Here is a 21,488-nt window from a genome sequence, read left to right as displayed (position 1 = left end):
ACTTGAAAAAATGTAAATGTTGAGGGGAGAAGAAAAACGGTTTATGTGAAAACGTCTGTAATGTTATACTAAAATCCACTTTTACATAGAAGGACACCTTCATTATAAAATGAGTTGACGAAATTTTGTTGTAATTATTTGTTTACGGACAAAATATATAGCAATTTTGAGTTATGACTATTTCTAAGAAAACTTACTACTCGTACATTCACAATTATTTCATCAAAAAAGGCATATTTCACAATAATACAAGCAACTTTACTCACTATTTACGTATAAAAAGACACAATTTTAATTAATACACAACAAAGTTTTTTGCAACAAGATAGTCAGAATTTAAAATAATACACTTTATGTGTAAAAAACTGTTCACTTGTTCTTAAGCACATTGACACAACTAAAAATAGTACTCTTTAGTTGATAGAGCGCAAGCGATGCAATCAACACCAAAACTGGCATAACGGTAATTTTCCAGTTAAAGAAGAAAATAATGACAACGAAATTTAAAGGGCAGTTAGAGATGTGTGCTGTGAATTGGTTTATGGAAAAAACCGATTTTGAAAAATTTTAAGTTGTGACTCTTTTGTAGTTAGTGTGCGATATGTATAAGTAAGACCAACTTAATCAGGTTATGCTACGTCTCACGTTTTTAGAAATTTCACACGCCAAACGCTTTTATTTAATTGTCTGATCAACGCCCTACATTAATGAGGAGTGCGATGACTAGTACCTAGGACCTACCTAATTATTTTCTAGCTTTTATTATTATTATTACCCCATGTAAGTATTCTTTTCAATAAAACCGTTTAACTTGAAATTTTTATTTAATTATTTTATTTTCAAGTTTTTAGTTTTTATATAATTGCCTATTATTTCTCATTCTATTTAGTTCATTTAGTGCCTCATTATTACAAGGACTCTTTCCTGACAATTTGTTACAATCTAACTCCTCAATACATAATCCTTCCAAAGACTTTATGCTGCTGCCGCCGCGAAAAAAACGTGACGAATTCGCCTTGTCAAAACACTTCGGTTTCGAGGTGAACTTTTGTTCGCCCGAAATTGCCGATAGGCGGAAAAAGTTCACCCGAACAAAAAAAGTAAAGGCGAACACTTTTCCGCGTGAACTTCGCGATAAGGGTGAATGTTTTCAACTAACCGGCGTACGTGCGCTGTCAAAAATTGAAGCTCATGCAAGCTTATGGAAACGTACGTAACGTGCGCCGCATATATGTTAACCGTATTTTTTAAATTAAAGGGTTATAATATTAATGTTCGCCCTCCGGATTAAGATTCCTGAGAACCAAACGTGTCTTCCGATACAGCTCTTAACACTTTAGGCGTGTTTTAGCAGTCAAGGCTAAACAAAGAATTAAAAAAGTTTTAATTGTTTTCATCTTTATATCTGTAAATGGCCACTCTGAATGAAAAGCGTCAGAAAATTTCGCCCGGCATTGTGTTTTGAGTATACGAAATATCTGGGCGTAATTTGAAAAATGTCATCGCCCGACGCGGCATATATCGTCGTCGCTCGGCATTGTGTTTCAAGCATTATGCGGCAGTTACCCACCGAAGTGTGCCGTACGTACGGACGTTTTGCGGCAATTACCCACCGACGTGTGCCGTACGTACGGACGTTGGTCGTACGAAACACGTTTGACCGAACCCTCAAGCCCGTAGGAATCAATGTGTGCGTCTGTGTACATGTACATAAGATATTTGTGTGTGTATTGTTAACAGATAAGCACTGTTGCCATTGAACATTTTGCATGCATGCTTATGGAAACATCAACTTTTTCCAATTTAATTTTTGATGTTGCAAAAGGCTGGAATTAATATTAAATAAAAATAAATAGATTACATATATATAATCTGCACTTTTACATAATTATTTCGAATTATTTTCACAATTTTTCAAACTTTAAATAGGTGTTTTTGCATAAAACTGCAAACGGTCAAAAATGAGCGCACAAAAGTTTACTAGGCAACTCTGTCTAGTGAGAGAGCGATCAGCTGACATGTTCATACGGAAAAAATCAAAATTGTTTTGATTTCTACGTTTCGGGCTACGTACGTACGGGCGTTGCACGTCGGTGAGTTTTCGTTTACATTGCACACTCATAAGATAGGTTCGTGAGTAACTGCCGCATTACTCACGAACGTACGTAGAAAAAACGTGTCAGCTGACACGACCTATCTTATGAGTGTACAATGTAAACGAAAACTCACCGACGTGCAACGCCAGTGCGTACGTAGCCCGGAACGTAGAAATCAAAAAAAATTTTGATTTTTTCCGTAAGAACGTGTCAGCTGATCGCTCTCTCACTAGACAGAGTTGCCTAGTAAACTTTTGTGCGCTAATTTTTGACCGTTTGCAGTTTTATGCAAAAAGACCTAATTAAAGTTTGAAAAATTGTGAAAATAATTCGAAATAACAATGTAAAAGTGCCGATTATAAATATTTAATCTATTTATATTTATTTAATATTAATTCCAGCCTTTTACAACATCAAAAAATAAAATGGAAAAGTTGATGTTTCCATAAGCATGCATGCAAACTGGTCAATGGCAACAGTGCTTTGCTGTAAACAATACACACACAAATATGTTATGTACATGTACACAGACGCACACATTGATTCCTACGGACTTGAGAGTTCGATCAAACGTGCTTCGTACGACAAACGTCCGTACGTACGGCACACGTCGGTGGGTAACTGCCGCATTTGTCGTACGAAGCACGTTCGACCGAACTCTCAAGCCCGTAGATATCAATGTGTGCTTCTGTGTACATGTACATAACATATTTGTGTGTGTATTGTTTACAGATACGCACTGTTGCCATTGACCATTTTGCATGTATGCTTATGGAAACATCAACTTTTTCCAATTTAATTTTTGATATTGTAAAAGGCCGGAATACATATTAAATAAGTATAAATAGATTGCATATTTATAATCAGCACTTTTACATAATTATTTCGAATTATTTTCACAATTTTTCAAACTTTAATTAGGTGTTTTTGCATAAAATTGCAAACGGTAAAAAATTAGCGCACAAAAGTTTACTAGGCAACTCTGTCTAGTGAGAGAGCGATCAGCTGACACGTTCTTACGGAAAAATCAAAATTGTTTTGATTTCTACGTTCCGGGCTACGTACGTACGGGCGTTGCACGTCGGTGAGTTTTCGTTTACATTGCACACTCATAAGATAGGTTCGTGAGTAACTTCCGCATTATGCGGCAGTTACCCACCGACGTGTGCCGTACGTAAGGACGTTTGTCGTACGAAGCACGTTTGACCGAACTCTCAAGCCCGTAGGAATCAATGTGTGCGTCTGTGTACATGTACATAACATATTTATGTGTGTATTGTTTACAGATAAGCACTGTTGCCATTGACCATTTTGCATGTATGCTTATGGAAACATCAACTTTTTCCAATTTAATTTTTGATATTTTAAAAGGCCGGAATACATATTAAATAAGTATAAATAGATTACATATTTTTAATCAGCAGTTTTACATAATTATTTCGAATTATTTTCAAAATTTTTCAAACTTTAATTAGGTGTTTTTGCATAAAATTGCAAACGGTCAAAAATTAGCGCACAAAAGTTTACTAGGCAACTCTGTCTAGTGAGAGAGCGATCAGCTGACACGTTCTTACGGAAAAAATCAAAATTGTTTTGATTTCTACGTTCCGGGCTACGTACGTACGGGCGTTGCACGTCGGTGAGTTTTCGTTTACATTGCACACTCATAAGATAGGTCGTGTCAGCTGACACGTTTTTGGTACGTACGTTCGTGAGTAACTGCCGCTTTACTCGACTCAGCGCCACGTATGGTTGACCCTCCCCAAACTCCAAAGTATTTTGATGTCACTTCTACCGAACTGTATGTAATATTTGTTCCAAATATGATCCAAATCGAACCACAAATACGAATTTTTTGAATATCTCGATCCTTGCGGCACCAGCGGGAATTTTTTTCACAAAAGCGATTTCTATTCCTGTATGTAATATGTGTTCTATATATGCGACAAATCGGACCATAAATACGAGTTTTTTGAATATCTCGATCAATGCGGCACCTAGCGGGAATTTTTTTAGGAAGCGATTTCTATTTCTGTTTGTAATATGTGTTCCAAATATGAGCCAAATCGGTGCACAAATACGATTTTTATTTCTGTATGTAATATGTCTTCCAAATATGAGCCAAATTGGACCAAAAATACAATTTTTATACTCAGCTGAGCAGAGCTCACAGAGTATAATAACTTTGTTCGCATAACGGCAATCCGTAACGGCATAAACTAATCGAGATAGATATAGACTTCTATATATCAAAATGATCTGAGCGAAAAAAGAAATTCATTTAGCCATGTCCGTCCGTCTGTCCGTAAACACTATAACTTGAGTAAATTTTGAGGTATCTTAATGTGGGTGGCCGCCGTGGTGTGATGGTAGTGTGCTCCGCCTACCGCACCGAAGATCCTGGGTTCACTCCCAGGGCAAAGCAACATCAACATTTTGGAACCAAGTTTTCAATCAGAAGAACATGTTTCTAAGCGGGGTCGCCCCTCAGCAGTGTTTGGCAAGCACTCCGCGTGTACTTCTGCCATGAAGAGCTCTCAGTGAAAACTCATCTGCCTTGCAGATGCCGTTCGGAGTCGGCATAAAACAAGCAGGTCCCGTCCCGCCAATTTGTAGAGAAAAATTAAAAGGAGCACGACGCAAAATGGAAGAGAAGCTTGGCCTAAAACATCTTCGGAGGTTATCGCGCCTTACATCTATTTTTATTTTTTATCTTAATGAAGTTTGGTATGTAAGTTCCTGGGCACTCATATCAGATCGCTATTTAAAATGAACGAAATCGGACTATAACCACGTCCACTTTTTCGATATCGAAATTTCGAAAAACCGAAAAAGTGCGATAATTTATTACCAAAGACGGATAAAGCGATGAAACTTGGTAGGTGGGTTGAACTTATGACGCAGAATAGAAAGTTACCAAATTTTGGACAATGGGCGTGGCAACGCCCACATTTAAAAGAAGGTAATTTAAAAGTTTTGCAAGCTGTAATTTGGCAGCTGAGTATGTAATATTCGGTTACACCCAGACTTAGCCTTCCTTACTTGTGTAGTGTAGCCAAAATAAACACATTCATACATACATGTATACTAGGCCGGGTCGATTTGTGGGGAGGCAAAAAAATCGCCCACTGCTCTATGAAAATCATATTCTAGGGATCAAAATAAGAAACTTTGCCGAAGGAATCATACCTCTAAAACGAATTCTGATGTTCCCCAATTTGGGTCGAACTTTTGGGTAGGGGCAAATTTTGAAAAATCCCACTTTGACCCATTTAGAGTGCTCCAATCGAGTGCAAATGTATGACCGACCCCCAATAACTTTGGAGGTCCGACCCACGGATGCCAGTGGCACACCCCCTGGAACCCCCCTGGGGGTTCACCATACAAACATTTCAAAAAATCGCCGGTTTTGCACTTTACATGAAAAAATCAGCTAAATGGCTATGTGGTAATAAGGCCAATTGATCTTATGGCCGTTGACCTTATGTCACCACACCATCACACTAATGCATTGTCATCGAGCCTTGATAGGTGTGCAAAGTTGCAATCAAACTTATCGCCATTCAGTGGTGATAAAGCTAATTGACCTTATGGCCGTTGACTTTATGTCACCACACCATCACATTAATGCATTGTCATCGGTCCTTCATACGTGTGCAAAGTTTCAAATTAATCAGACTTCTAGAAATCGGTGAAAATTAAGCTCAAAGATTCCGTTACATACAGGCCAAGCTAATAAAAGCGTGCTAAAAATGAATTTAACTTAGCAATAGAAAAGAAATTTAAAAAAATTATTAGAAATTAGCGTTTTTACAACCCTTTTAAAACCAAGGCATCACTGTGATGCATTTGCATGTCGTAAACATAGTTGTGTGGGTTTTTTATTCAACCGTTTTAAAAAATGAAGGTATCACTGTGACACAATTGCAGATCGTAAAATTGCTTGTGTTGTTTTTTTTAAGCCACCACAAGACACAGCAGGTAGAATTGAAATTACCATTTCAGTCTTATTACCTCGTCTCGTAGACCATATATAACGCAACAGTTTTTGTGAATGCATTAAATCGTTGTGAAGAACTCATAGTGTGAAGTGCTAATTTCAGATAAAAAAATATTTCAAAAAAAATAATAAGTGAAGTGACCATTCCAAATCGAAAAGTTTACAATGAATCCACCATCCTCTACACCGAACGATGAAGCAACTACATCAACAACTATCGAAAACGCAATGAGTCATATACCCAAGCATGATGTTACTGTTTTTGGTGTGTCTACTGATTTACCTGATCTTAATTTACCAACCCATCTGGATATCTTGAGATATTATTTTTACTCAAGCGAACGTGCTAAAACAGTTTTCCCATAAATCATTCACTTTTCAAGTACAAGATAAGTTGATTGGAATTTGGGAAAAACTTTGTATGGAAATAATGCTGAAAAAAAGTGTATTTAATAAATTGAATAAATTGCTTGACAAGTATCAAGAGCAAATCAAGAGAAGAAACGATAGATAAAATTGATGAGAAGTATCATACTAGGATGGTAAAAGAACCTCATCCTGTTATTTTGACAGAACCCAATTCTGAATTGATTGGTTACGTAAGACTGGAACATCATGCTTGGGTATAAGACTCATTGGGTCTTCGATAGTTGTTGATGTAGTTGCTTCATCTTGCGGTGTAGAGGATGGTGGATTCATTGTAAACCTTTTGATTTGGAATGGTCACTTCACTTTTTATTTTTATTTAAATATTTTTTTTATCTGAAATTAGCACTTCACACTTTGAGTTCTTCACAACGACTTAATACATTCACAAAAATTGTTGCGTTATGTATGGTCTACGAGACGAGGTAATAAGAATGAAATGGTAATTTCAATTCTACCTGCTGTGTCTTGTGGTGGCTTAAAAAAAACAACACAAGCAATTTTACGATCTGCAATTGTGTCACAGTGATACCTTCATTTTTTAAAACGGTTGAATAAAAAACCCACACAACTATGTTTACGACATGCAAATGCATCACAGTGATGCCTTGGTTTTAAAAGGGTTGTAAAAACGCTAATTTCTAATAATTTTTTTATTTCTTTTCTATTACTAAGTTAAATTAATTTTTTCATTTACATATGTTCTGACTAAATAAATTTCTAAAGAGAAAAATAAACTCCAAAAAGAAAAAACATAGGCATTTCGCTGATTTTTTCATGTAAAGTGCAAAACCGGCGATTTTTTGAAATGTTTGTATGGTGAACCCCCAGGGGGGTTCCAGGGGTGTGCCACTGGCATCGGTGGGTCGGGCCTCCAAAGTTAGTGGGGGTCGGTCATACATTTGGACTCGATTGGAGCACTCTAAATGGGTCAAAGTGGGATTTTTCAAAATTTGCCCCTACCCATAAGTTCGAACCAAATTGGGGGACATCAGAATTCGTTTTAGAGGTATGGTTCCTTCCTTCGGCAAAGTTTCTTATTTTTATCCATTGAATACGATTTTCACAGAGCAATGAGTGATTTTTAAATCGACCCGCCCTAATGTATACTTACAAAACACTTAGCACGCGTGGCTTTTGAGTTGCTCACTAATGGCGTAAACTAAACGCAACCAACTAAAATTATGCGCTTCCCAAGGCAGTCGGTTCTATGTACCGGAGCGACTCGGGATTTTTCCCGACCAAGGACTGTCATTTCAGTGTGACCCCATTTAATTTGTTTCGTCCCTCCCACAAATTGTCATCCTCCCAGCAGCTCCTTGCAGCAGGAGTGCTACATATTCTCTTACTCCGGGAAGGTATCGAACCCAATCCGGGTCCGTCTCCTCACCCCGGTCCTGAGAAATGGTTTTGCTGCATTTGCCAGAAAAGAATCTTTTTAGGACGGTCATACTCTGTTCAGTGTGTCTCGTGCAAGGGATGGTTGCATCGGACAGGTTGTTCTGGGCTTGATCCCAAAACCCGACGTCCACGTAACTTTTATAAATCTTTTGTGGCTCCTTGCTGCTCACGCCCAAGGGCGTCCCGTAGTCTACGCCTAAGCGTATCCCCACTACCTTCCAGCAGCTTCGCTGCTCAGCAAGCCACAACAAGTACCCGCTGCTGTTCGCGCCCCACGGCGCCAACAACTCAAACAGCTGATACCACTCATAACTACTACCTTCGTAGTAGAGCTGGTAGCAATGCTGAGCATCAGCCCCTGCCCCCGTCTTCTTCTCCTCCCCTCTTTTCTGGCAGCAATCGTGCAGGTCAGGGAAACAGACTCTTAGTCCCTGCCTCCGTTTGCACCGTCTGCCAGCACAGAATATATAGGTTTGCGACATCCGCTCAATGCAGCTCCTGCCTTGGGTGGTGCCACTTTCCTAGATGTTCTGGTCTCCGCGACGGCAACCCCTCGACGGGTTTCATCGCGCCATGTTGCCAGGTCGCAAACCCAAATCATCCGGGTACCCCAATGCTTGCCCAAGGGCGCCCAGTCCCCAGGCCACAACAGCAATTGCGTCCTGGCCTTCCACAACCTAGGCGTAGTCACCCCTCACTTACCCCTAGAGTGGCGGCGTCACCCCTCATGCACTTCAGAATTCTGCAGTTCAACTGTAATGGACTAACTGGGAAGATTACGGAGATAGTCGATTTCATGAAGCGGCACAACATCCGCATTGCTGCGATTCAAGAGACTAAACTCACAGCAAGATCTGCATTGCAGACCTGCTCTGGTTATAATGTCCACAGGAAAGACCGCGAGAGCGGAAATGGAGGCGGCCTCGCGTTTATTATACACCACTCTGTGCAATATCATATATTTGATCCTGGCATCGACCGCAGTGACAATGTCTTAGAACGTCAAGGCCTATCTGTCCGGTCAGGCGATGCAAATCTAGAAATCATCAACATCTACATCCCTCCTGTCACCTGTTGCCCCAGTGGATACCGCCCTAATATCGAGGCCTTACTCACAGGCAACAATCGCATTATCTTAGGCGATTTCAATGCCCATCACGACCTATGGCATTCAAACTTGCGGGCGGACAGCAGGGGTGAGCTGTTGGCGGATCAAATAGACGAAACGACGTTCTGCACAATTAACGGAGACGCCCCCACACGTATGGTAGGAAGCTGTCATAGCTCGCCAGATATCTCAATCGTGAGCGCAGAACTCGTAAACTGCGTCAACTGGCAGCCGATGGTAACATTGGCATCCGACCACCTGCCCATACTTATTTCGTTCGAGCGTACCGCCGACTTCATCGTCACCGAAAAACGCACTTTCATAAACTTCAAAAAAGGAAAGTGGGAAGAATATAAATCTGCAACAGACAGCAGCTTTGCTGCCCTCCCTATCCCGACTGATGCCCGCCAAGGGGAGCGTGCCTTCCGTAAGGTCATTGAATCCGCCTCGGCACATTTCATTCCCGCCGGGAGAATTCCCGAAATCCGGCCCCACTTCCCGGCGGAGGCCGCGAGCTTAGCGAGGGAACGCGACCTTATAAGACAGCTTGATCCAGGCGACCCCCAAATAAGGTATATAAACCAACGCATCAGATTGCTTGTGGACGAACACAAGCGGGCGAAATGGGAAGAGCACCTAAGAGGTTGTAACCTCTCTACCGGTGTAGGTAAACTTTGGTCCACCGTAAAGTCCCTATCGAATCCGACTAAGCATAAAGACAAAGTTTCCATCGCCTTTGGCGATAAGGTGCTGTCGGATGCGAAAAAATGCGCGAGCGCTTTCTGCCGACAATATATAATGCATCCTACGGTCGACAAAGATAGACGGAGAGCCAATAGACGTGCACATAAACACAAACTCAGCGCGTCACCAATTACCATCACCGCTAGAGAGGTTGAGGACGCCATTGGTCGCGCTAAACCATCCAAAGCAGTGGGCCCAGACGGCATAGCCATGCCGATGCTTAAAAACCTAGGGAAAGAGGGTTTCAAATATTTAGCGCATGCCTTCAACCTGTCTCTTTCCACCTTTGTCATACCCGAGAAATGGAAAATGGCCAAGGTGGTCCCGCTACTAAAGCCTGGGAAACCAGCTAACGTAGGTGAGTCATATCGTCCGATATCTCTCCTATCGCCAGTGGCAAAGACTCTTGAAGCCATTTTGCTCCCTCAGTTCCAAGCACATTTGCAGCTAGCCCCTCATCAGCATGGCTTCAGAAAACTCCATAGCACTACCTCCGCGCTAAATGTCATTAGCACCCAGATAAATTGCGGTTTGAATCAATATCCCCACCATAGAACAGTACTCGTAGCGTTAGACCTATCAAAAGCTTTTGATACGGTCAACCATGGCTCGTTACTGGAAGACCTGGAAGGGTCTACCCTTCCCCCATGTCTTAAAAGGTGGACCGCAAATTATCTGGGTGGTCGGCAGGCATCGGTGCAATTCAGAAACGAAACATCAAAACAAAGGAGAATTAAACAAGGGGTGCCACAGGGTGGTGTCCTATCCCCGCTTTTGTTTAATTTCTACATATCTAAGCTACCTTCACCACCGGAAGGAGTCACAATCGTTTCCTACGCCGATGACTGCACAATAATGGCCACAGGCCCAGGCCCAAAGATCGATGAGCTATGCAATAAAATCAACGGCTATCTCCCTGATCTCTCCAGTTTTTTCGCCTCGCGAAACCTGTCATTGTCACCGACTAAATCTTCCCCGACCTTATTTACAACATGGACGCCCCAAATGTCGACCATATTGAACATCCACGTCGATGGCACTACGCTACCGACTGTCCTACACCCCAAAATCTTGGGTGTGACGTTTGATCAGGATCTACATTTTGGTGCGCACGCAACCGCAATTGTTCCAAGAATTCAGAGCCGTAATAAAATCCTCAAATCCCTTGCTGGCAGTACCTGGGGAAAAGATAAAGAAACGCTCTTGACCACATACAAAGCAATTAGCCAGCCGATTACGTGCTACGCGTCACCCATATGGTCGCCAAGCCTAAAAACCACCCACTGGAAGAAACTACAGGCCTGCCAAAATACTGCTCTCAGAATCGCCACGGGCTGTCTTCTTATGTCCCCAAAACACCATCTGCATAATGAGGCGAGAATACTCCCCATCAGGGAGAGAAATGAGATGCTGACCAAACAGTTTCTGTTGAATACCCAGAAACCTGGGCATCCCAACAGACATCTGATTGACGAACCAGCACCGCCTAGGGGCCTAAGGAGTCATCTCCGTAAGCATTTTGAGGAAATACGGCACCTGAGAACCCAGCCGTATGAAGCGGAAAAACACAAGCAGGTCCTTGGTGAACTCCATAGACAGGCGTCGGACCTTTATGTCGGGAATTGCCCGGTGAATCCAGTACTTGAAGAAAAATATCCAGAACTCGCAGAAGAGGAACGCATACTCCCCAGGGAAACGTGTGTCACTCTTGCTCAACTTCGTTCTGGATACTGTAACAGGTTAAACTCTTACCTATCCAGAATCAACCCCGACATACAAAATGTATGCCCTGCTTGCAATGTGTCCCCACATGACACCAACCATCTCTTTAATTGTAATGTGGAACCAACGCCTCTAACACCCCTTTCCTTATGGTCCACCCCTGGCAAGTTTCCTTGGACTCCCGTTAGAGGATATTAATGACAATTTGTGATCGGTCGCGGCTATTAGGTGGGGCGAGCATTGCTACAACAACAACAACAACTAAAATTATGCTGAGTTTGCGTGTTCATATGTACATACCAGCAAGTTCTCACGCTTTGCAACTATTTGCATGTGTATGTGAATGTGCATGAGTACGTTTGGCTGCATTATGTTGTTAGGATTAGAATCAGAAGTAAATATGTAACATAGTAATTAAATTATACATAAGAATTTGTAATATTTTTGTATAAATAGACCGAAAATATTTGAAATAAAGGCAATTCATTTTCTTGATGCTGAATATCGGCATCGATCAAATACAATAGCGGTGCCGATTAATTGGCACTCACCAAAAAACCAAATCTATTCATTTTCCCATGCTACATTTGTTTGAAATATATCGATCCATGCGCCACCTTGCGGAGTTTTTTCTTATTTTTATTGCATTGTTATCGGGTTCTGAACTATATTCCAAGTTTCAAGCTTGTGAAACCGTTTAAAAATAAATGTTCATCGAGTCCTTAAAGGTTTGTAGCTTTGCGTCGACATATATGGTCACCTGACTTAAGAGGCACTCCAGAGGCTAAAACACAACGCGAAGAACTAAGGACTGTTCCCAAAAAAAGTGCCCACTTTATGTACTGATTTTTGTTATTTTCCATGCATTTAGTTCCTTTTTTTCTTCAAGTTCTTTTTCCACGAAATAAATTTTTTTCCTTTTTTGAAAAAGCTTTACGCTTACAAGACTACCGGACTGTAATGGTACATTGCCAAAATGCCACGATTCCCGCCTTTATGTACATAGGTAGATAGGTTGAACTGGCCGGTCCATGAGGACCTCACACAGACTGATTGAGTCCGTAGTGTTACCAGAAGTTTGTTTTAACGACCAAACTGAAAAACCCTATCAAAAACCAGGACCTATGTTATAAAATAACTCCGTCCTCTTCGCAAATACTAGAAGCTTCCTAGGACTTAAGCCACTTGCTGCTTCTAGATCTGACAGCTGTATCACTCCTAATAGCTGGAGTCTTAGCCTGGCAAGTGCAGGGCACGAGCACAGAACGTGCTCGATCGTTTCCTCCTCCAACCCGCACTTCCTACATCTGCTATCAGTGACCAAGCCTAATTTAAAGGCATGTGACGCCAGAAGGCAGTTTCCAGTCATAATACCGTCATGAGTCTACAGTCCTCTCTTTTTAATGATAGAAGCAACTGTGTTAGTCTAAGGTTGTAAGACCTACACATAATCTTCGACACTTTACAGCCCCGCGCTTGAACCCGCGCCTTTCCCGGTTGGTCGATCATGTGCAACTCTCGCCTTCGCTTAATCGCTCTAATTGGGACATCTAGTTCGTCCGGTTTTTCATTCCCATCTATTCCCATATGCCCTGGGACCCAATATAAATGTATGCTTCTCCCTGTCCCGATTCTCTCCAGAGACTGCTTACACTCACACGCATTTAGATGCTGTGCTATGCGAGATTATTGCCTTAATTGCTATTTGACTGTCAATATAAAAGTTAACACGGTTGCAGCTTAAGCTATTCTCCAGGGTTTCTACTGCTTTGGTTACGGCTAATATTTCCGCTTGGAAAACGCTACAGTAATCCGGCAGCCTGAAGGATCTGCTTATTTCCGGATCAGCGCAGTATACCGCAGACCTTACTCCTTCCACTAATTTGGAACCATCGGTGTACACATGTACATGTGCCTCGTCCGCCATTTGCGCACCCTTGCGCCAACCGTCCGCCTCTATTGTGGCCTTAAGATCTCCCTCGAAGCGCAGATAGGGAATCATGTAGTCTGTTCGTCTTGTGATTGATGATGCTATACTACTATGGCCATATGGTCGGCGCTAAAGCTGCCCCGAAGCACCGAGCCTGGTTGCGGTCGTTAACGCTTTGTTCTTTGCTACCAGGTCTACAGGTGTGATGTGCAGAATGGCATACAGTGCAGCCGTCGGGGTTGTTTTCAGGGCTCCCGTAATGCTAAGCATCGATAGTCTGCATACCCCCTCTAATTTTTTGAGGTATGTTGTTTTTTGTGTGGCTTTCCACCAAACAAGAACTCCATAGTATAGAATAGGGCTTACAATCGCTATAAAAACCCAATGAGAAAGAGAGGGCGATAGGCCCCACGTACACCCCAGCATTCTTCTATATATGCATAGAGTGCCGTTGAGGTTTCTTGACCCTCTCCTCCACGTTGAGCTTCCATGACAGCTTACTGTCTAGGATGATTCCTAGCAATTTGGTGCAAGGTTTCTCCTGTAAGGTCACCACTCCTAACTTAGGCCTGGTCCAATTTGGGACCTTGTACCTCTTTGTAAATAAGACCATATCCGTCTTCTCCGCATTGAATTTCAACCCGACATTAGATGCCCAGGTATGAATATCCCGAAGCGCCCGATCCATCAAAGAACTAATCGTTGGAAGGCATTTTCCACTTATGACAATTGCAACGTCATCTGCGTAAGCCGTAAATTTTACAGGTCCCTCGTCGAATTGCCTGAGCAGTTGGTTGATGACCAGCGTCCACAGCAGAGGTGATAGCACCCCTCCCTGCGGCGTGCCACTGTCCACTGATTTCGTGGCCTCGTAAGTTTTACGGGTCCCTCATCGAATTGCCTGAGCAGTTGGTTGATGACCAGCGTCCACAGCAGAGGTGATATCACCCCTCCCTGCGGCGTGCCCCTGTCCACTGATTTCATGGCCTCGTATCGCCATTGTGATGTAATCTTTCTGCAATTTAACATGCAGCCGATCCATTTGATTAAGGCAGGATGTACCTTAATGTAATTAAGACCATATTTATGTACATAGATTTATATCATTTTTATTTTGTACTATTAGTATTACATTTTTTTTTATCAAAACGTATGTTTTTCCGAAGTATAAAAGTACATGTCTAATGAATTTAATTCAATGGCGTGTTCCATAATTGACTGCAGGATGGACAGTTTGAATTTCGCTTTAAAAATGTCCGTATACACTCTTTATGTACTTTAGTTTCACAATGAGAACATTTTATATCCTGTGGGGAGATTAAGTTATTTCTTGAATTTTAGTATTTTAGTACATGACCAAATCCAACAAACCTTTAACTATTATGTTGCTCTTTACAGAAGAACCTTGTTATATAACTGACTGTTGGGGTAAGGCGGAGGTGGCATGTGGCATGCTGGCAAGCCCCTGCTAGCTTGTCGGGTGGGGTGAGTTTTTGCTCACCAGCCTTACCTACAGTTATATAAACAAAAAAGAGGTTCATACCTTATATCTACGTTAAAGAACGAAAACAGATAGAAAAGGCCTGTCCGTGTCAGGTGGAGTCATCCCTCCCCTTCTGCGTAAAACTTCGTCGCAGCCTGGGGAGTTTCCTCTGCTCCTTATTTAATATTAGGCTGGATTAGTTGTGCTCCTTATTTAATATTAGGCTGGCTTAGTATGTGCTCCTTATTTAGTATTAGGCTGTCCTAGTGTAATTTAGACTTTTGAGCCTGACCTGCTCTATGGCTTCCTATTCAGAGCAGAAAAAAGAGGTGACTTAGGGACCACGAAAAGGACTCAGAAAGAAATTCAAAGCATGCATGTGAACTAACTTATTATTTTATTTAAATATTACTTTATTTGTTTATTTATATTTCCATATATTTTACTTTAATTTTATTTTAATTTAATTTTAGTTTCATTTTATTTAATGCCCCTATTACGGTATATAACTCAACTTAGTTGGGTTGTAATTAAAACAACTCAACTTTCAGACAACTCAACTCTTGTTTGGTATTACGAATTAAAACTTATTTCAGTTGAAGTTGAATTGGTTTTGCCAACCTAAGAAAGTGATGATTTGACAGATAAATGAACAGCTGATCAATTTGTGGCGGAAACTTAGCATGTGCAAAAGTGATTTTGTTATTACAAGATATTATATGATATGAAATCTATTTTATAATGGCGAAAATGTTGGTGATTGACATGTCGCGAATACGGAAAACATTCGCGTGATCATTCCAATCCCACTACCAAGCACCAAGTAAGAAAATGTTTAAGTGACAAATGATGAGCTACAAATGAAGTTATTTTGCAGATTTGAAAGGAAACAAACGCTTTCGAGGGAAGGCTGTACCTCTATTTTAAAATTATGCGCCACACTCAGATTCCTTGCTGATGGCAGCTATAAAAAATGCTGTGGAAATGATTTTGGTGTTGGACTGGTTTTAGATATTATTGAGGAGCATATTTGTGCGAAGTAGATTAAAACCCAAAGAGCAAAAATTGTATTTTACTCTAAAACAGGACTCCCAGGAGTAGTGATTAGTATCAATGGGACTCACGCTCGCATAATTTCACCTATTTTGACTGCATCCGAATTGCGGACAGCCTCGTCCAACTTCGGAATGGCGCTCCATAAAGTCAAAAAGTTATTCAATGTAATCCTTCTTTTAAACGTTGTTTTTCAATAAATATATACAAAAGTGTTGATTATTGTTTGATTAAGAAAGGTTTAACTACCGGCTTTAAAATGTTTGTTTTTTTTTTGGTAACATTTTATGAGCCCGTGCACCATCTAACCCTTATCAAAGTTGGTATCAAAAGACGCGTTTCGATTTCCGTTTTTAGGATTCGAAAGCGGAAATTAAAAATTTTATTTCTGGCGAAAAATATTTACAAAAACCCACAAAATGGCCTTAGGGTCCGAAATACGAGGCCCGATCCACAGCTTTTTTGCACAGAAGATCTTTCTGCGTTGGCGGCCTTTGGCCGCGAATTGTAAAAATAACCCTGGGTGGGTCCAACGCCTTTCTGCATTAGTGTATACAAAAAATCTGGCAAAATACAACAACCACATACACATTTGAACCGAAATGATATGACAGAAATTAAATCTTTAATTTTTGTTTTCGGATTCTTAAATCGGAGGTCGAAACGTGTCTTTTGATACCAACTTTGGAAATTTTTGTTAAACATTAGGTGGTGAACCGTCTTCTAAAACGTAAAATTTTTTCAAAACAACTGAAAAATTGTATGAGACAACTGCTACCCTGCAAAAATTGTTGGATTACGTGTTCCATTTTCTTCATGTTGGAGTACTCTAACAATACTCCTTTGCAATGCGTTTGCGGACCACCATCAGCCGATCATTGCTCGTTTTTTAACGACCGTGATCACGACACGATGACGATCGAACAGAGTTGCCCAAAGTAAAATATTGCATACAAATAACTGATAATAAAATTTTACTATGGCAACTCTGATAAAATGCAACCGCGCACTGGTTTTATGTATACACACTATAGTATAGAGAAATATTAGTTTCTTTATTCACGCAAATGCTAAATAACATAAGAATATTTGTAGTAAAAAATATAAAAGTTGTATTGCCCATCTTCATTTACTTTCATTTTAAATTAAATTCACTCCGATAATTCTTTCCGACACAATTCCTCTTTAGTACTTTGCCATATGATCCTCTGTGGGTGCTCCATGGAGTGCAACAGTGAAAGTACTTTGGAAAGTACTCTCACGTATGTACTCTATGGAATACTCACAATAAAGCGAGAGTGGGATCACTTAATCCTCTGCTAGGACATCGCAATGTTAATTGGAGCACATTTTTTGTATGAATACAGATTAGATTTGGAGCAGTCCTATACTCCCAAAGGAGTATTCCTTACATTATTTATAGAGTACTCACGTTTTTGGAAGGGTAGTAATCAGTTGTAAGATTTTGACGGCTTTTCGCAACTACACCAACACAAGGTTGTAAACGGTAATGCCACAAAAAGTTGTTAGACTAGACAACTCAACCCGACATTTTTTTTGACAGGTTGAGTTGTAACCGTATTACAAATTACGAAATTTCAACCCAACCAGAGTTGAGTTGTAAACGGTAATAGGGGCATTTTATTTTTATTTCAATTTTATTTTCATTTTATTTTACTTTAATTTTAATTTTATTATTTATTTTATTTTATTTTAGGAAAGGTATTTTAAATATTATTTAATATGCACATTATTATTAGAAATTTGGTATTTTACTATTTTTTTACGGTTTTATTTTATTTTATTATTTTATGCATTTTTATTACTATTTTCGATTTATTTTCACTATTTAGTTCACATGCACAGAGGTTTAGAAAAAGGGGCTTCATTGGACTCACCTAAATAACTCCTGGACAGGGTACAGGATACCGGTTCTTTGTCGTGGGCCGGTGCTTGTTGGTCCGTTAACACGGCTAACAGGGAAAAAAAAAATTAAAAAAACTTTTGGCACTTTTAAAATAAACTTCACACTCCCTTTTATGTTCAAGTCGCTTTTGATATTGAAAGAAGCCTTTTTCTCGTTTGGTGATCAATCCCCATAAGCTGAAATTTCCCGTTTTCTTTTTTCACTCAAACGATACACACAATCTTTCATTGGCGGGATACGGTATCTTCAAATTTACACGAACTCATATACTAACAGATACATATTCGTACTTCTCTATACATGTGATTGCTTTCTACCAGTTACTAACACATGTATACATAGCTCTGTTGGCGTAAGCACACAGATACCTACGTAGATGTTCGGATATGATTACCCTTCAAAAAACGCGAGTACTCTATAAATAATGTACAGAATACTCCTTTGGGAGTATAGGACTGCTCCAAATCTAATCTATATTCATACAAAAAATGTGCTCCAATTAACATTGCGATGTCCTAGGAGAGGAGTAGGTGATCCCACTCTCGCTTTGTTTATGAGTATTCCATAGAGTACATACGTGAGGGTACTTTCCAAAGTACTTTCACTGTAGTACTCCATGGAGCACCCACAGAGGATCATATGCCAAAGTACTAAAGAGGAATTGTGTCGGAAAGAATTATCGAAGTGACTTTAATTTAAAATGAAAGTAAATGAAGAGGGGCAATACAACTTTTATATTTTATACTACGAATATTCTTATGTTATTTAGCATTTGCGTGAATAAAGAAACTAATATTTCTCTATACATACTTTAGTATCCCTGCAAAAATTGTTGGATTACGTGTTCCATTTTCTTCATGTTGGAGTACTCTAACAATACTCCTTTGCAATGCATTTGCGGACCACCATCAGCCGATCATTGCTCGTTTTTTGACGACCGTGATCACGACACGATGACGATCGAACAGAGTTGCCCAAACTAAATATTGCATACAAATAACTGATAATAAAATTTTACTATGGCAACTCTGATAAAATGCAACCGCGAACTGGGGATGTATGCATAAAACCAGTGCGCTGTTGCATTTTATCAGAGTTGCCAAAGTAAAATTTTATTATTAGTTATTTGCATGCAATATTTTACTTTTGGCAACTCTGTTCGATCGTCATCGTGTCGTGATCACTGTCGTTAAAAACGAGCAATGATCGGCTGATGGTTGTCCGCAAACGCATTGCAAAGGAGTATTGTTAGAGTACTCCAACATGAAGAAAATGGAACACGTAATCCAACAATTTTTGCAGGGTAACCCTGCATTAACCAACAGGCTGCCGCTACAGGCTCGCATCCGCCGATGTTGCCTGCAACATGGAGCGTGGGCGTAAAAAAAAATTCAAAGCGCAGTCTCTAATCCTTAATCCTAACGTGTGACCTCGTCGCATGACCTAAAGCCGGGCTATCCCCTATTCTCTAGATTATTCAGGGTTTAGGTTAAAGTCGTGTAGGGGCAGCACGCAGAATTATTCAATTTTCTACTACTAAAACTAATATCACAGAGTTATGCCTATTTCAATGACTAGAAGGACATGCGGGTTAAATCTAAAGATATATCACTGGTAAGTATCTAAGCCTATATCACAGATATGCATCTAAATCTATATCACAGTTTTTAGTCAGTTAGTAGAAGAAAATATCACAGAGTAAAAAAAATTATAATAAATAAAAAGAATATAAAAAATATAAAAATAAATAAATAAATAAGTAAGTCAGTAAGATCAAGTATACAAATAGTCACAAATCTTATATATAAATAGACAAGATGAAAAAATGTGGAACAGTTTTCTGCTAAACTATAATTCTAAGGTATACAAATTATATATGTATTGATAGGAAATTTTGAGCTGCACTGTTATCCGTAAATAAAAAAAAAAATGAAAAATCATTTTAATATAAAAAATTTAACATAAACGTCACACCACTACACATGCACTTATTCATGCTATAGACACGTTGTTTGTGTGTACTTGGTTTTTGTGTACTATGCTGAATCGTGAGCATGGCCGAGGAGTTGCTTTGTATACAATAAAAATTAAACAAAAATACATAGCTGATCATTCATCAAGTCTATTTCTTTTCTTTCCTTTCTTTTCCATTCTATTCTTTTATTTTCCTTTCCTTTTTATTTTCTTTGCTTTCCTTTCCCTTCCTTATCTTTTCTTAATTTTTTTTTCCTTATCTTTTCTTTATTTTCCTTTCCTTTCTTTTAATTTTCTTTTTACTTCCTTTCTTTTACTTTAATTTCTCTTCCATTCATATTCCTTCCTTTCCTTTCCTTCCTTTCTTTTCCATTCCTTTCCTTTCCATTCCTCTACTTTTCTTTTCTTTCATTTCTTTTATTTTCATTTCCCTTCCATTGATTCTCTTTCCTTACCTTTCCTTTTCCTACCTTTTGTTTACGAGAAGCAGATTGATTAAATCATACCCTTCCTGCCAGAGCAATATAAAATTTCCCTATTTTGAGCTTACTTATTCATTATATTACCCATCGAATGTTCCTATTATTATATTAAAATGACAAATTATATTTCTTTTATTTTCATTTCCCTTCCATTGATTTTCCTTCCTTTCCTTTCCTTTCATTTCCTGTCCTTTCCTTTCCTGTGGTTGAATTTCAACCACTGGGCGAACTCGTATAAATAATTGCATAAATAACTAATTTCATGGTAAAGTCAAAAACAAAACTAGAAAACATCACACATATCCACATTTAACATACAACAAACGACATTCAACATGTAATTATTATTATTATTATTAACATTACATTCAACATGTAATTATTATTATTAATAGGTATGGAAGCACTGCGACCTTTGTGCATATCTATTGTGAAAGACCTCGCAGCCTAATTTTGTATCTGGAGGCTCTTGATGTATCTAAGTACCTCTTCAGGCTTTTTACTCCAATCACATAGGGATTAAGAGTCCCACCACCTAGATAGTCTCTGCCCAGCTAGAGCGACGCATTCGCAGAGAATGTGAACCGGCGTTTCATCATCCAGCTGACAGAAACAACAAATTTGGGTATCAGATAGATTTAATTTACTTAGGTGATATCGTGCGGCCACCGTGGTGTGATGGTAGCGTGCTTCGCCTACCACACCGTATGCCCTGGGTTCACACCCCGGGCAAAGCAATATCAAAATTTTAGAAATAAGGTTTTTCAATTAGAAGAAAATTTTTCTAAGCGGGGTCGCCCCTCGGCAGTGTTTGGCAAGCGCTCCGGGTGTATTTCTGCCATGAAAATCTCTCAGTGAAAACTCAACTGCCTTGCAGATGCCGTTCGGAGCCGGCATAAAACATGCAGGTCCCGTCCGGCCAATTTGAAGGGAAAATCAAGAGCACGACGCAAATTGGAAGAGAAGCTCGGCCTTTGATCTCTTCGGAGCTTATCGCACCTTACATTTTTATTTTAGGTGATATCGTAGACCGCAGTGTCCCATGTAGTACCCAGTAAGAGTTCTTATGTCCTCCCTGCTTAGGTCAATGAGTTTGGCTGATACTTTCGTTGCCGGAAGTATAAACAGTTTGGCCTGCCTTT

The 21,488-nt window shown here is 39.8% G+C and overlaps 1 protein-coding gene across 1 annotated transcript in view; it reads right to left on the bottom strand.

The window, feature by feature from the left end:
• Positions 1-14,510: 14,510 nt before the first annotated feature.
• The window catches only part of Nse1 (Non-SMC element 1), a 29,394-nt gene continuing 22,416 nt past the window's right edge, over positions 14,511-21,488 (bottom strand). The window contains exon 3 of the mRNA XM_067763531.1: positions 14,511-14,734. Within this exon, the coding sequence (XP_067619632.1) occupies positions 14,618-14,734 (117 nt within the window). The 3' untranslated portion in view covers positions 14,511-14,617. The remainder of the gene's footprint in view (positions 14,735-21,488) is intronic.

Source organism: Eurosta solidaginis, chromosome 1, assembly GCF_040869045.1.
Source record: "Eurosta solidaginis isolate ZX-2024a chromosome 1, ASM4086904v1, whole genome shotgun sequence".
Lineage (NCBI taxonomy): Eukaryota > Metazoa > Arthropoda > Insecta > Diptera > Tephritidae > Eurosta > Eurosta solidaginis.
This window is presented reverse-complemented; position numbering and strand designations above follow the sequence as displayed.